This window comes from Stegostoma tigrinum, chromosome 17 (assembly GCF_030684315.1).
Source record: "Stegostoma tigrinum isolate sSteTig4 chromosome 17, sSteTig4.hap1, whole genome shotgun sequence".
Lineage (NCBI taxonomy): Eukaryota > Metazoa > Chordata > Chondrichthyes > Orectolobiformes > Stegostomatidae > Stegostoma > Stegostoma tigrinum.
The window spans coordinates 38,113,706-38,128,766 of NC_081370.1; the positions used below are offsets into that span (position 1 = coordinate 38,113,706).

General features: G+C 40.2%; 1 protein-coding gene across 6 annotated transcripts in view; it reads right to left on the reverse strand.

Annotated features, from left to right (window-relative positions):
- btbd10b (BTB (POZ) domain containing 10b) overlaps positions 1 to 15,061 on the reverse strand; it is a 99,219-nt gene that overhangs the window by 38,240 nt on the left and 45,918 nt on the right. For all 6 annotated transcript variants that reach the window (XM_048545272.2, XM_048545273.2, XM_048545276.1 and 3 more), the window contains one exon: positions 5,481 to 5,677. In XM_048545272.2, the coding sequence (XP_048401229.1) occupies positions 5,481 to 5,677 (197 nt within the window). The remainder of the gene's footprint in view (positions 1 to 5,480; positions 5,678 to 15,061) is intronic.

A 15,061-nucleotide genomic window follows, 5' to 3' on the forward strand; every position in this document is an offset into this window, starting at 1 on the left:
TCTTTGATTCCAAGTTTAGAGTTTCCATCTTTAATTGCAGATTTGCATAAAACTTAGTGACTACTTCAATTATTCTCTTGATATTTTAGTTACAGCATGAGTTTTGTGAATCATATTTATTTCAGATTGATAGGCTACAGGAACCAAAAATAACCACAACATTTGCCCTCTCTTCAAACCAGAAAAAAATTACAACCCATAAAGGCAACCAAATCCACACTTTTACATTCACCATCATTACATGTTTTAATTCTTCTTTGTCCCTGTTCCCTTACCCCTATTGCAATTAGCTTTTTGACAAGTTCCTATACAGTGATCTTGATTCAATGTCATTGCTAATTCAATTTTTAAGTCAAGGCTTACACAATAGAAGCACTGTAGGAAAAGCAATCAGCCTCTGCTCTGCTCCTATCAAGGTTCAGCACTTAGATTTAATACAAACTATCAAGGAACACAGGCAAATTCATGGTTTTTTGATATTTATCAAGGTCACGATCACCTAGCAGTAAACATACAGCACATTTTTCCAAATTAGTACTGTGTTAGAATCAGCACTCCCAGGTCAGGTTTCGTATTGTCAAGCAGTATTTCCTGAAATTTTAACTCCCATGTGTGAAATAAACATTGCTTTCTCCACCAATATTAAGATAATATGACAATGTGCTGAAACCAAAAATAAACTTAGAAACTGGTCGCAATAAACAACTGCACCTCCCAGTCGCAAACCTTTTCCACTCCCCCTCCCATTCTTTAGATGACATGTCCATCATGAGCCTCCTGCAGTGCCACAATGATGCCACCCGAAGGTTGCAGGAACAGCAACTCTCATTCTGCTTGGGAACCCTGCAGCCCAATGGTATCAATGTGGACTTCACCAGCTTCAAAATCTCCCCTTCCACCACCACATCCCAAAACCAGCCCAGTTTGTCCCCTCCCCCCACTGCACCACACAACCAGCCCAGCTCTTCCCCTCGACCCACTGCATCCCAAAACCAGCCCAGCCTGTCTCTGCCTCCCTAACCTGTTCTTCCTCTCACCCATCCCTTCCTCCCACCCCAAGCCACACTTCCATCTCCTACCTACTAACCTCATCCCACCTCCTTGACCTGTCCGTCTTCCCTGGACTGACCTATCCCCTCCCTACCTCCCCACCTAAACTCTCCTCTCCACCTATCTTCTTTTCTCTCCATCTTCGGTCCACCTCCCCCTCTCTCCCTATTTATTCCAGGACCCTTATCCCATCCATCTCTCTGAAGGAGGGTCTAGGCCCGAAACGTCAGCTTTTGTGCTCCTGAGATGCTACTGGGCCTGCTGTGTTCATCAAGCCTCACATTTTATTATCTTAGAAACTGGTCTTGTTTCTTTCTTGACCCCTTCTACGTTGTATTCAGATGGCTGACCTGCAAACTTCACCTCATCAGGACAAATCTCTAGACTCTTTATTGTACCCATTATAACAATTATTCGATCGGAACAGCAGTATGTGATTGTTAGGTATGGGGACCCTGAAGTAGTCTCAGCCCTTGTAATTATCCAACAGATTCAATAGTGTTGGAGTTATGTGAACAAGAGCATCGACTGCAGGGAGGATGACCGAACTGATACCACCACCACATCTGGCCATATTTGGTTTGTGCTGTGTGTGTCTGTGGAGAGTTGAGGGATCTACATGAGAATATATTTGGAGAGTTATTTAAAGTTCAAAGCAATAGCCCAAGTAGCAATACAGACAATGGTAAACACGGTCTCATAAGGGGCATTAAAAAAATGTCGGCCATCAAATAAAGCCTGAGTAGGGAACTGCGGTAAAATGACAGAATTGAAGGCTCTTTAACGAGGACAACAAAAATAACAGTACGATGTAACAGCCAATGCAGTTTGGATAAAGTTACAAAATAGCAGAGCAATGTAGTTTTGGCAGACATATCACAAGTCCCAAGACAGTAGCCACGCTGTAAAACAGTACTATATGCATCAAGAAATAATGCAGACTAAGAAAGGAGATGCAATATCATAGGCAAGTTTAATTTTCATACTGGTTGCACAAATAAAATTGCAAAGGCAGCCTGCAAGAGTGCATCAATGTATGAGCTATTTTCTTAGATCAAAACATTCTGCAAACAGAAAATAAGCTTTTTTGGATATGTAAGGTAACAGGTAACATTAATGAGTGACTTCACAGTAAAGGCTCTTCTTGGTAAGATTGATAACATTATAGAATTTCACCTTTAAGTTGAAGATAAGAAATGTGGATCAGAATCTAAAACCTTAGATTTAACCAAAGACAATCACAATCACAAAGGTGCAAAGACAAGTTTGATGAAAGTGGTATGGGAAGAACGGATGCAAAATGTGTGACATCCTGAAGAGTCTTTAAGGGGCACTGACTGCCTCTCGTGGGTGATTCGAGAAGGTTGGGGTGGGGGGTGGGGGGGGTGGGGGGGTGTCACCTCCTTTAGAGACAGCTGAGAAAAACATTTCTGTCAGAGGGCTTCAGATCTTTGGGATGCTATTCCTCAAAAGGAAGACTTTTAAGGCTCAGATAGATAAATAGATAGTGATAAAGGGGTGAAAAGTTAGTGGAGATAGGCAGAAAGGCACAGCAGTTAGATCAGCACTTATCTTACTGAATGGCAGAGCTGGGTCGAGGGGATGAATGGCCCACTTTTGCTCCTAATTTGGTGTTCCTATGTTAAAAAGCAAAACAGTAGAGAAGTAGTGGCGGGAATTTGAGGAGGTTTTTGTAACTCTCAAATATATATTCTATTCCAAAACAAAGTTTCTACAAGAAGGATGCGTGATCTGTGACCAATTCAGGAAGTTTAGGATGCTCTCAAAATGAGAAGATGTACAATACTGCAGAAAAAACTGGGAAAATTTTGGAAACCAAAAGGTGAACTATAATAATAACAACAAGAGGAGAAATTGGGGTAGGAGAGAAAACTAGCAAGAAATAGAAAAAACAGATGATATAAAAGGCGAGTCTTGGTTCCTAAGAAGGTGAGACTGGCCAAATAATAATGGGAAACAAGGAAATACCAGCAAGTTTGAACAAGTCAGGATGTTGCTGAGTATGGATGATTCAAGTTATAAAGGAAGGCTGACATTTTATTCACTGTGGCTTAAAAGGTTGAGGCACTACTTCATAGAAGTTTATAAAATAATGAGGGATACAGTATGGGTTAATGGTAGCTGTCTTTTCCCTAAGATGGTGGATTTCAAGACTAGGTGGCACATCTTTAAGGTGAGAGGAGCGAGATTTAAAAAAAAACATGAGGGGCAACTTTTTGTTTTAAACACAGGGGGGTAGTTTTCATGTGAAATGAACTTCCTGAGGAAGCAGTGAGTGTGGGTACAATTACAATGTTTAAAAGACATTTCGACAAATACAAGATTAGCAAAGATCTGGAGGGATATAGGCCAAGAGCAGGCAGGTGGGTCTAGTTTACTTGGGGTTATGTTTGGCTTGGGCTAGTTGGATCAACGGTCTGTTTCTGTGCTGTATGGGTAAGTATTTTGCAATTGTATTTACAGAGGATGAGAAACACCCCGTAAATTAGCTTGTATATTTAATAGCAATCAGTCAATCTCATGCAAACATCAACTTCGCCATTTGCCAAAAATTCCAAATTCTTTCTTACCACCTGCTCACTGTCAAAGTCTACAGCCTCTGATTCAACTCAACTTATTCATAGAATCACAGAACAGCACATCATTGAAGTACCTTGTGCCTGCATACTTTGAGGTGCGCTGTCCCTCACCAGTGCACAGTGCCTTGTTACCAATCATTCTCTAATATGACAATACAGCATCAGGAGGCAACAGCACATGCCAAGTTCATAAGGTGCAATCTCTGCAAGTCACTGAGATCGCAGAACTGACAAAATTGTGTAGCAAAGAGAGAATTCAAAATATCAAAGCATTATGAGAGTGCGCGCACAGGAGGCAGACAGTGAGTGTGTAGGAGTCAGAGGAGTGCAGAGGGTAGCATAACGCCGTGGACAGAAGAATGGCCAATTAACAGAATGCTGAGTGTACACATACACAGTTCTTTCAAGTTAGGAGAACATAAATGGTGTGCCACAGCGATTGATACTCGGACTTTAACTTTTAAAATTTATATAAATGAATTAAGTGAAGGAACAGATGATAACAATCGTCAAATTTGTTGGCAATTCAAAAATGGAAGGGAAAATAAGTTAGGCTGAGAGTATTTATGTGCCAACAAAAATATGCTGATGTGTTAAGTGAGAGGGAAATGATGTGGCAAATATAATTTGCGAGAAAGTATGAAATTTTGAATAAAAAAGCAGAACGTTATTTCAATGATGAGATTACAGAGCTAGGAGATGCAGAGGGATACAGGTGTCCTTGGCTATGAATCAAAAGTGATAGTATGCTGGTACAGAATGCAGCTAGGAATGGTAACAGAATATTATCATGAGTTGCCAGGAGACAATCAGGTCAGGCACACAACAAAGATACAGTAGGCTCAAGGGGCTGAATGGCCTGCTACATTTCCTAAACTGTACCCTCTTCCAGGGTGAGTGAGAGACAGAGAGAGAATGCAAAACAGTCTGAGACAGACTCGTATGTGGGAGGTAGACAGAAAGTGAGATGTAGGAAGCAGGTCTCTACACAACTTGAGCAGATGCCCAAGAGAAAACTTGAAGAAATGTACAGAGGAAACATAAGCATTTCGCTACAGCTGGAATACCCGGCTACAGAGTTATAGACTCATACCGCAAGGAAACAAACCAGATTGAAGCGATTGAGAGTGGACTGACATGTAGACAAGGGTAACGTAGCTCCTGCACCTCACAGCCCAGGAATACTGGGTGGGTCAGCAATACACAATCCCAGGTTAGCACATTCCATGACCATTAAGATCTGAACGCTGGATATGGGAGAAGGCGTGCCACTGAGTCTACAATGTGATACGGATGCAACTCCTGTTTCAAAAAGTAAGGGTATTCCTGAGATTGGAGACTTTAAGGTAAGAGGAGAGGCAAAAAAAGTCACTGAAAATCGCCAGAACGGACTCCAATTTTCCCCAAGCTATTAGAATCCTTGACCTGAAGAGAAAAAAAATTAAGCTTTGCAGATTTCAAAGCCAACCCACAGATGGAATAGTGGTTTTAACAAGGTAAACCATTCTTGATGTGACAGAAGACAAAGCTTTCATAATTTTAAATACAAGTTCAAGAGCAGAAATACCTTCAAGCTCGTTCAGCATTAATTTTGGTTGAGGGGTTGATGGGAAGGGACTCCAACCTGGCAACTCTGCAACCAGCTGGTATACTAGAAGTTGGAATTCAATTTCTCAAAAATATTACTCGTTTACAAATTGACCACATATTTTGACCAAAAATTTTATCTCATAAGTCAGACTTTTACATGTTTTGGGATAAGAGACAACATGCTAAGGAGCTCTCAGACTCAGAAATTGCAGGAGCAAGAGAGAATAAAAGCCAACTCACCACCATGATGCTGTCTAGTTGGTGAAGTTACATTCCTAATACATGGAGTAAGCTGTCCTTCTGTCCTTTCATGTGATGAGTCACGAGAACGGTCACTTGACCTGCGCCGATCACGTGACCGCTCATAACCAGTGGCTGCGTGCAGGCTCATTTTATTAATCCGTGCAGTCCCAAGCTTTGGGGTGCGTGAAGGAGCACTGTAACATGAAGTAAACCAGTTAAGAATCCTGACAATAAAACAGTTCTCAATAAAAAAATTCCGTTGCTATTTCCTTTAATGTTTGGCACAGGTGTAAGAATTTTTAATCTGTAGACTGAACATTTATGATAGCTTACATTAATTACAGATGATTGTCTACCAAGGCTAGATTCAATTCTACACTGTTGCAAAATATCAAATAAATATTTACATAAATTCCTAAACTGATACTGGTGTTCTGAGGGCCAGTTTTTTTTTTAAATTCATGATTAGTATTTATTGCCCATCCCTAATTGCCTAGACAGCAGTTAAGAGTTAACCATTTTGCTGCGGGTCTCAAGTCACTGGTAGGCCAGACCGGGTAAAGACAGCAGTTTCCTCTTCTGAAGGACGTGAAAACCAGATGAGTTTTTCCAACGATTGACAATGGCTTCATGGTCATCATCCGACTCTTAATTCCAGACTTCCATTGAAATCAAATTTCACCATCTGCCATGGCGGGATTAGAACCCAAGTTGCCAAAACATTATCAGCGTCCCTGAAATAGTAGTCTCCAGATAATATCACTAGGTTATCACGTGCCTCTTGGATGCCCAGAATCATGGAAAGAGACAGGTAAAGATTTTCTATCTATGCACTCTGCCCCACGTAACTGCAGTACCATATGCATCATGATAGGTAGAGTGCATCCCACTCAATATCATGCAATCACCTGCAGTAGCAAAAAAAAAACAAAAATCTCGGTCAATTTCTTTTATTAGAGATTCCACAGACTGCGGTGATTGAGAAAGAAAATGGAGGCAAAGCAAGGAAAAGCTGTTTGGTAAAAACAAACACCCGAGTTTTGATCTGGAATATGCTGTCTGAAGTAATGATGGAACTGATTCAATACTAATAATTTCAATGGAATTGGATAAATACAGGGATATGGACAAAGCTTGGGAAATGGAACTGATCAGACAGCTCTTTCAAAGAGTTGGTTAATGGTGTTACAGACCAAATGGCTCTTTCTATGCATTTATCTCAATCTTATGTAAACAGGTGGAAATGTAAATAGTAGTCTATAAAATATCAGTGGAAAAGATCTGTTTCTGTATTTAGATCATGAAGTTATCCTGTAATTTAGCAAAAAAAATGCCAATTATACAGTTAAGATTCGATTACTGAGGTGCAGAAAATGATGAGCGGTTCTGATAAAGTAAAATTAACTCATCCATTTGATTCTGAATTGATAAAACGAAGAACCAAATTTAAGAGAGTCATCAAAAGCAATAAGGAACTTTTTTTATTTGTTCTGACCGTTCTTAATGCTCCCCATCCAGAACAGAAACAGTGAAGAGCAACCCAGGCCAATTATTTCAATAGATATGAATCAAATGAAGAACTGAAAAACTTAACAAGCAGGGAAATCGGGACAAAGTCCAAAGTCTCTGCGAGCCTGCTGAGGCACAATGGCCCAAATGACCTACTTCCATGTTATAAATTCCATGATGCTATTCTTGTAGCAGACAAAATCACTGTTTCACTGAAACATCTGTACAGAAAACAATTACCCTCAGTCTACAATTTGTACAAAGCTCCATAATAAATAGGAAACAGTTCATCAAAACATACCACAGGAAAATATACTTTTGTTCGAAAGATACAAATAAACATTAGGAAAGTGTTCCACATGCTGCAACTAATTAAATGCCACTTTACTTCCTGAATGTTTTAGACCCTTGGGAAATCCTTAGGACTAATCATATATTGGAATTCAGATAATTGTGACTTTCAAATCAAGGATAGTCTGTGCTTTCCGGGCGTAGTTTTTTTTGGCCAGGTAACATTGAAAAATTATTATGGGATGGACTGCGGATTTCAACAGATTGAACATTTTGTACATCTGTTGCATGGAGAGAACATGAAAGCTTATTCATTTTTTTATTTGAAACTCGGTACGTACACGAGAAAGTCAGCACTGAAAACTTAACTAATCTTCCCAAAGCAGACAGTGATCACTACCTCCAACCCCTGACAGTGATCAACCCTCACTCCATTGAAGATGATTAGCCTAACCCTGACACAAATTGAGATGAAGCTGCATTTGAAAGAAAGTCTTCAGGTTTTAGGTCATTTCCATTTTTGAATGATTAGTTAAAGGATACTCAACCTGTACAATGTTGGACTTGAATTTGTCCATTTTGTGACGCCAGATGAATGTGGTATAATGACAACCCTGCAATTTCAATTTCAACCTTAATAGTGATTATTCAACTTATGTTGGCTTCTACTTGCAAAGTGGGATCTTTGCAAATCCTGAGGGGAGACATTTAAGATCTATTAATTACCTACTAATCAGCTCAGGTTAGCTTCAAGTAATATCTTTCTAGGATATTAAATCAGCAATGGTCTACATTACACATTCAGAGTGCTAACTTGAAACTAAATTGAAACTAAACCACAAAATTGAAAACTTCAAAAGCAGCACATTTATTACGTTGTAACAAATCTGAATTGATGCTGGACAAACCAACACAGTCCTCAATTCACTGTCGCTCACTGTCAAGTAGAGAACCATCACATTGAAGATGACACTGAACACAAGGTCAGTGAATATCATTCTTGGAAGAGTCTTGATCAATTGAGTCAGGAAGTGGCAGAAGGTGGTAACTTGAATAAATGCAAGGTACTGCATTTTGCAAAAAAAAGGGCAGGCCTTAGACAATTAAAGTAGTTTTATAGAACAGAGATCCAGGAGTTCAGGCACATAATTCTTTGAAGTTTGCATCACATGTAGACAGGGTGGTTAAGGTATTTAGCACACTTGCCTTCATTGCTCAGACCTGAAGAGTACAGGAGTTGGGATATCATAAGTTGTACAGAACATTGGTGAGGCCTCCTCTCGAGTTCTCTGTCCAGTTCTGGTCACGCTGTTATAGGAAGGATGTTGTTGAGCTGGAGAAGGTGCAGAAAAGATTTACCCAGGACATTGCTAGGAATGAAGGGTTTGAGTTATAAGGAGAAGATGGATAAGCTGGAGCTTATTCCACCGGGGTGTAAGAGATAGAAGGATGACCTTAAAAAGGCTTATAAAATAATCAGGCGTATGGATAAGGACAATGGCACGTCTTTCCCTGAGGGTGGGAGCTTCAAGACTAGGGAGCATATTTTTAAGGGGAGAGATTTAAAAAAGACATGAGGCGCCACTTTCTTACAGTGTGTGGAATGAACTTCCAAAGGAAGTGGTGGATGCAGGAACAGTTACAACATTTAAAAGACATTTGGTTAAGTGCATGAATAAGAAACGTTGAGGGGTATGGGCCAAGTGCAGGCAGGTTAGATTAGTTTAGTTGGGATTACAATCAAAATCGGAAGTCACACGACATTAGATTATAGTCCAACACGTTTATTTGAAACCACAGGCTTTCGGAGCATAGCTCCTTTGTCAGGCAGTGGAAGAGCAGCACACAGACACAGAATTTATAGGCTGAGAGATCAAATGATCAGACAAATGGTATGAGTGAAATATTGAAAATTGTGTCTCTGCAGGTGATCAGAAGTGTCAGACAGTATGAATAAAATGTCAATTGAATAACAAGTGAAGGGAGAACAGAGATACAGTCACAAAGAAAGAAAGAAGGTTGTACTGACAATAAACCAAATGACTAGAATGACATAATAGGTATGAGATTCGCATGTCGAGGATCTAACCAAAATAGGAAGTAATCCAAAACTGTACAAGCTAATTAAGGTCGAGAGATCATAATTTATCCAGGTGACGGTATTAAAACAGGACAGTACATGAAGATTTTACATACACAGAACAGTGTGGTGGGGTCACATGCAGCATGACATGAACCCAAAGGTCACAGTACAGACTGTCTTCATGGGTATGGAACTTGGCTATCAGTTTCTGCTCATAATTCTGTGTATTTTGAAGGCCGCCTTGCAGGGTGCTTAACCAAAGACCAGAGGCTGAATGTCCTTGACGGCTAAAGTGCTCCATGGCTAGGAAGGATGATTCCTGTCTGACAACTGCCGCACAGCATCCATTCATCCATTGTCATAGCACCTGCACGGTCTTGCTTATATATCAGGTCTAGCAGTATCCTTGTCTGCAGCATAGCAGACAGACAATACTGACTGAGTCACATCAGTCTCTGCAGTGTACATGGGGGGTGGTGTTCCCATGTGTGATGGTAGCACCCATGTCAATGATCTGACATGCTTTGCAGAGGTTGCCATTGCAGGGTTGTGGCGTGTTATCCTGAAGACTGGGTAGTTTGCTGTGAATGATGGTCTGTTTAAGATTTGGCAGTTGCTTGAAGATGGGAGGTGGAGGTGTAGGAATGATCTTGGCAAGATGCTTGTCATCATTGATGACACGTTGAAGGACACGAAGAACATGGCATAGTCTCTGCTCTGGGGAAGTACTGGACGATGAAAGTTACTCTATTAGACATATCTTTTGCCTGTTGTCTTTTGAGCAGGTTGTTGTGGTTTCTCATTGTGGCACGTTGGAACTGGCAATTGATGAGTTGAGCATCATATTCCATTCTTATGGTGGGGCATCCTTCAAAATCTTTAGGTGCCCACTGCATTCCTCCTCATCTGAGCAGATCCTCTGTATGCGCAAGGCATGTCAGTGGGGGATGGTTTCTTTAATGTTTCAGGTGGAAGCTAGAGAAGTGCAGCATCATTAGGTTATTCACAAGCTTGCAGCAGAGTGAGGTACTGAGGTGTCTGACTTTGATGGAGATGTGTGTCCCCAAGAATGAGACCGATTCTGAAGAGTAGTCCAGGTTAAATCTGATGATGGGATGAAATTTGTTGACATTGCTCAGTAGTCATTTCAACGATTAATCGCCATGAATCCCAGGGAAGAAAACATCTGTGTACCTGCTGAATTGTGTTGGTCAGAGGTCCTGCACAGCATAGTAGTCTTGCTGCCACTACGGATGAATTGACACTGCACAACAATCGCTAGCCAGGAATAGTCCCTCCCAGTCGGGGAAGACTTCAGCAGTCAAGGACGTTTAGCCTCCGATCTTCGGGTAAGCACTGTCCAAGATACACAGCAATGCAGAATCACTGAGCAGAAACTGATAACCAAGTTCCTTACCTGGGAAGACGGCCTCAACCATGATCTTGGATTCATGTCACGTTACATGTGATGCCACCGCACTGTTCTGTATCTGTAAAATCTTCCTTACTGTCCTGTTTTAACACCATCACCTGCATCAATTGTTATGATCTCTCTTCCTTAACTAGTTTGTATAGTTTTGAATTACTTATTACTTTGGTTAGATCCTCAACATGCGACTCTTATACTTATTACGTTATTCCATTCATTTGGTTTGTCTCCAGCATCATTTTATTTTTAATGTTTTGGTAACTATATCTCTACCTCATTTAAACAGATTATAGGTCATCCCTTTGTTTGTTATTCAGCTGTTGGCACTTTACATCTGACACTTTTGATCACCTGCAGAGGCTTATTATCTGACATTCTACTCACATCATTAGTATGATCTTTTGACCTCTCTGCCTATAAATTGTGTGCCAGTGTGCTTCTCTCTCACATCACCTGTCAAAGGGGATCTGGTCCAAAAGCTTGTGATTTCAAATAAACCCGTTGGACTATAACCTGGTGTCTTGTGACTTCTGACGTTGTCCACCCCAGCCCAACACAGGCACCTCCAGATCGGGATTATGATCAGCAAGGACTAGTTGAACCAAAGGGTCTGTTTTTGAGCTATGTGTCTTTATGACCCTATAACCGAAGAATCAACTTTAAATGTTTCCTAAGCACTCTTTACAACCTCAACATCCTGATGTGTTTTACAGCCAATGAAGTACTTTTGAAACCTACTCCCTGCTGTAATAGTAAATATGAAAGTGAATCTGTGCACAGGAAGTACTCAGATAACCTGCTTTGAGCTACTTAAAAGGATAAAGGTTGTTAAATAGTGGAGAAAACTCCTGGTTTTTCTTTGAATAATATAATGAAATCTCGTGGTCATCTGAGGAGACAGATGAAACCTTGGTTTAATGCTTTACCTGACAGTACAGCATTACACAGCGCATTGTGAGAGGTGTCCTTCTGACAGGTTACCCACTGACACATGTCTGACATCTCGATTTTGGGGTAGAGAAAGTATGAAAGAGCACTAGAAACAACTGAAATGGGAACCACTGAAAGCAGAAAAGAAACAGTGATCTATTCATCCTGGAATCATAGAATCCCTACAGAATCCCAACATGTCTACACCGAACCTCAGAGCATCCCACCCAGACCCATCCTCCTATAACCCACCTAATCTACACCTCCCTGAACACTGCAGGCAATCTAGCATGGCCAATCCAACTAACCTACACATCCTTGGACTGCGGGAGGAAACCCACACAGACATGGGGAGAATGTCTGTGTACAGTTAGCACAGTCACTCGAGGCTGGAATCAAACCAGGGTCCTGGGCACTGAGGCAGCAGTGCTAACCACTGCCACCTACAATCATTTTAAATTGATACAATCCCAGCTGATGTCATTCCTGGACAAGTCAGATCCTAGCCAGGAACCTGGCATGATGGATCACATTTTGATTTGTTTTGATTTTAACTAAGGGGGCTCTTACTGAAATGTGGGCTAGCTGTGCTTCAGAATTTGCTTACGAAAACAGAAGCATCTTAACCAAAGAAATAAAAAAACCAAACCAGTTACTTATGCGACAAATTCAAAGATTTCTAAGCACACTTTAACAGTATAATCCCATTAATCCCAAAACACACTCTTATAAAAATGGAAAGAAAACCAACTTGTGTCCAGTGCCTAAAACAAACCCTAGTGCAGTACCCAAACTGCATTTATGGAGGAATTGTACCACAATTCCTGTATCTAACTGTTTGGCAGGTACAAGTTATTTACAACTTCAACTCAAAGTCAAACGCAGACAGCTTCGTCCTGGAAATATATTCTGAGCTTCAATGTACTCAGATCTAAGTAATCTCTTCAGGGCTTTATCCCAATACTTCTGGTCTGGGGCTGACGACAGTTCCTCACCGCAAGGTAACCTAGTCCACTATATATCCTACCTTTCTCAGGAGCTTGGGTGTAAAAAGTCATCGACTACTCCACTCAAAACAAAAATTGAGACAAGAGCCTTAATTTTTAAACATTAAGCTCAAAAAATGCTTCAGAATTCTCTAACAAACCTTCAGGCCCTGTTATTTACATTACTAAGTCAAAAAATACCAAAGTAAATAAAAGTCCATTCATGGTACACATTTTCTCTAAAGTCAGATTTCAAAAACTGTTTTTAAATAAATCACTGTGGCTATAGAAAAGTTTACAAGTTAATAATTAACATCAGTCTCCCTGAAAACCCACTGTCACGAACTCAAAAACCAGAAACCTATACTACTTATTTTTAAAATCTATCATTCCACAATTTACATCACATCTTCCGCAACAAGTAAATGAAAACTGATCTTCAAAGGCACCCTCATGATTGACTAAAAGTTATCTTACCATTAATTCCACAACTTGTAAATTCTAATTATGTGCTAACATTGCTCTGTGACTCTATGTAATCAATCATTTTACGCATCTGCTGAAACACGTTCTTTGAGGCACAGGTACAATTTTCAAAATTATAAACTTGGAGAATTAAGTTCCATCAAAATAATTGTTGATTTCTTGTCATAAAGTATTTCTTTAAAAAAAATCAAAGCATTATGATCCACATAAGTAACACAATCCTCTCCAGATAACTCAATACGTATTTGAAAAAGATGTGGTTAAACAAACCTTGAACATCAAATGGAAACCAGTCCATACCTGATCATAATCCCAAACTAAATTAGACCCACCTGCCTGCTCCTGGCCCCTGACAGGCCATTTAATCCCCACTTTATCCTTTTACAATTAAACAGCCGCTACGCTGATGTCACTGACATCGACAACCAGTTTGAATGGTTTTGCATAATGATATAGCTAGGATCGGTGCCAAAATTCAAGTTTACAAAGGCAATTAACACACATCCATTCAAATCTTCTGTCCTTTTTCAATGTGTTTATTAAAGATCAATGACAATGAAAATGTTTGGCTCAAACTTGCAAAAGAAACTACTCATGCGAAAGTAACAAAATTTCATGTTTCACATTGGACATAGCCAGTATTTTTGCTTGTATGAACGCAATGTAGCCTTGCCCGATTATTATATGACAAATATGTGACTTTGGCATTGGCAAATTCACTCTTGGTCGAATTTAAAAACAGTCTTTTTGTAGCCAATCAAACAGCTCAGTCAAATGGTGTAAGTGCTTTTCCCTAGGTTTAGTTAAAAATAACCAAATCATTGATGTGAACAGTAAAACGACCAAATTCTTAGTTTAAAAAAAATGATTCATGAGATGTTGGTGTCACCAGCTGGGATTTATTGCCGATCATTAATTTCCCTCGAAAAGGTGATGATGGTAAGCTGTCTTAAACTGCTATAATCCATTTACTGTAGGTCGACCCATAATGTCTGGAGTCACTGGACTTTAACTCAAACATTGAAGGAATGGTGCTATATTTCCAAGTCAGGATGGTGAATGCTTCTGAGAACTTGCAGGTGGTGGTGTTCACTGCTGCCTTGTCTTTCTTCATTGTAGTGGCCATGGGTTTATAATATGCTGTCTATAGAGGCTTGGTGAATTTCTGCAGTGCAACTTGTAAAAGATATACTGCTTCTACTGAGAGTCACTGGCAAAGGTAATGTTTGCAGATATGCTTTCAAGCAAATGGGCTGATTTGGCCTGCTTGGTATCAAGCTTGAGTTTTGAGTTGCCTAATCAAGGCAATTGGGTGGTATTCCACCATACTCCTGATTTGCACCTTGTAGATAGAGAACAGGGGCTGAGGAGTCAGACGTTACTTTATTAGTTAACAAGTGAAACAGCGCTGATGCATTTTTCATTCCCAACTTAATGACCATGCATTGAAAGTTCATCCAGTGGTATAAAAGCCTACATTTCTTCAGTACTCTCAATTTAAATAACTTGCCAGTACCTCTTTAGCAAGCTGATTTTTTGTGACAAACCAGGTGTATCCAATTCATTCAACAATTCTCTAGTCATGATATAGGACATCAATTTTTTTTTATAAACCATGTTGGCTTTATGATAACCAATCCAAAAGCCTATGACCCATTTAGCTTGGGTTCCATCTTATTAGCTGAGCTCCAGCTACTTTAAGAGATAATGGGAACTGCAGATGCTGGAGAATCCAAGACAACAAAATGTGAGGCTGGATGAACACAGCAGGCCAAGCAGCATCTCAGGAGCACAAAAGCTGACGTTTCGGGCCTAGACCCTTCAGAGGCGGGGATGGGGTGAGGGTTCTGGAATAAATAGGGAG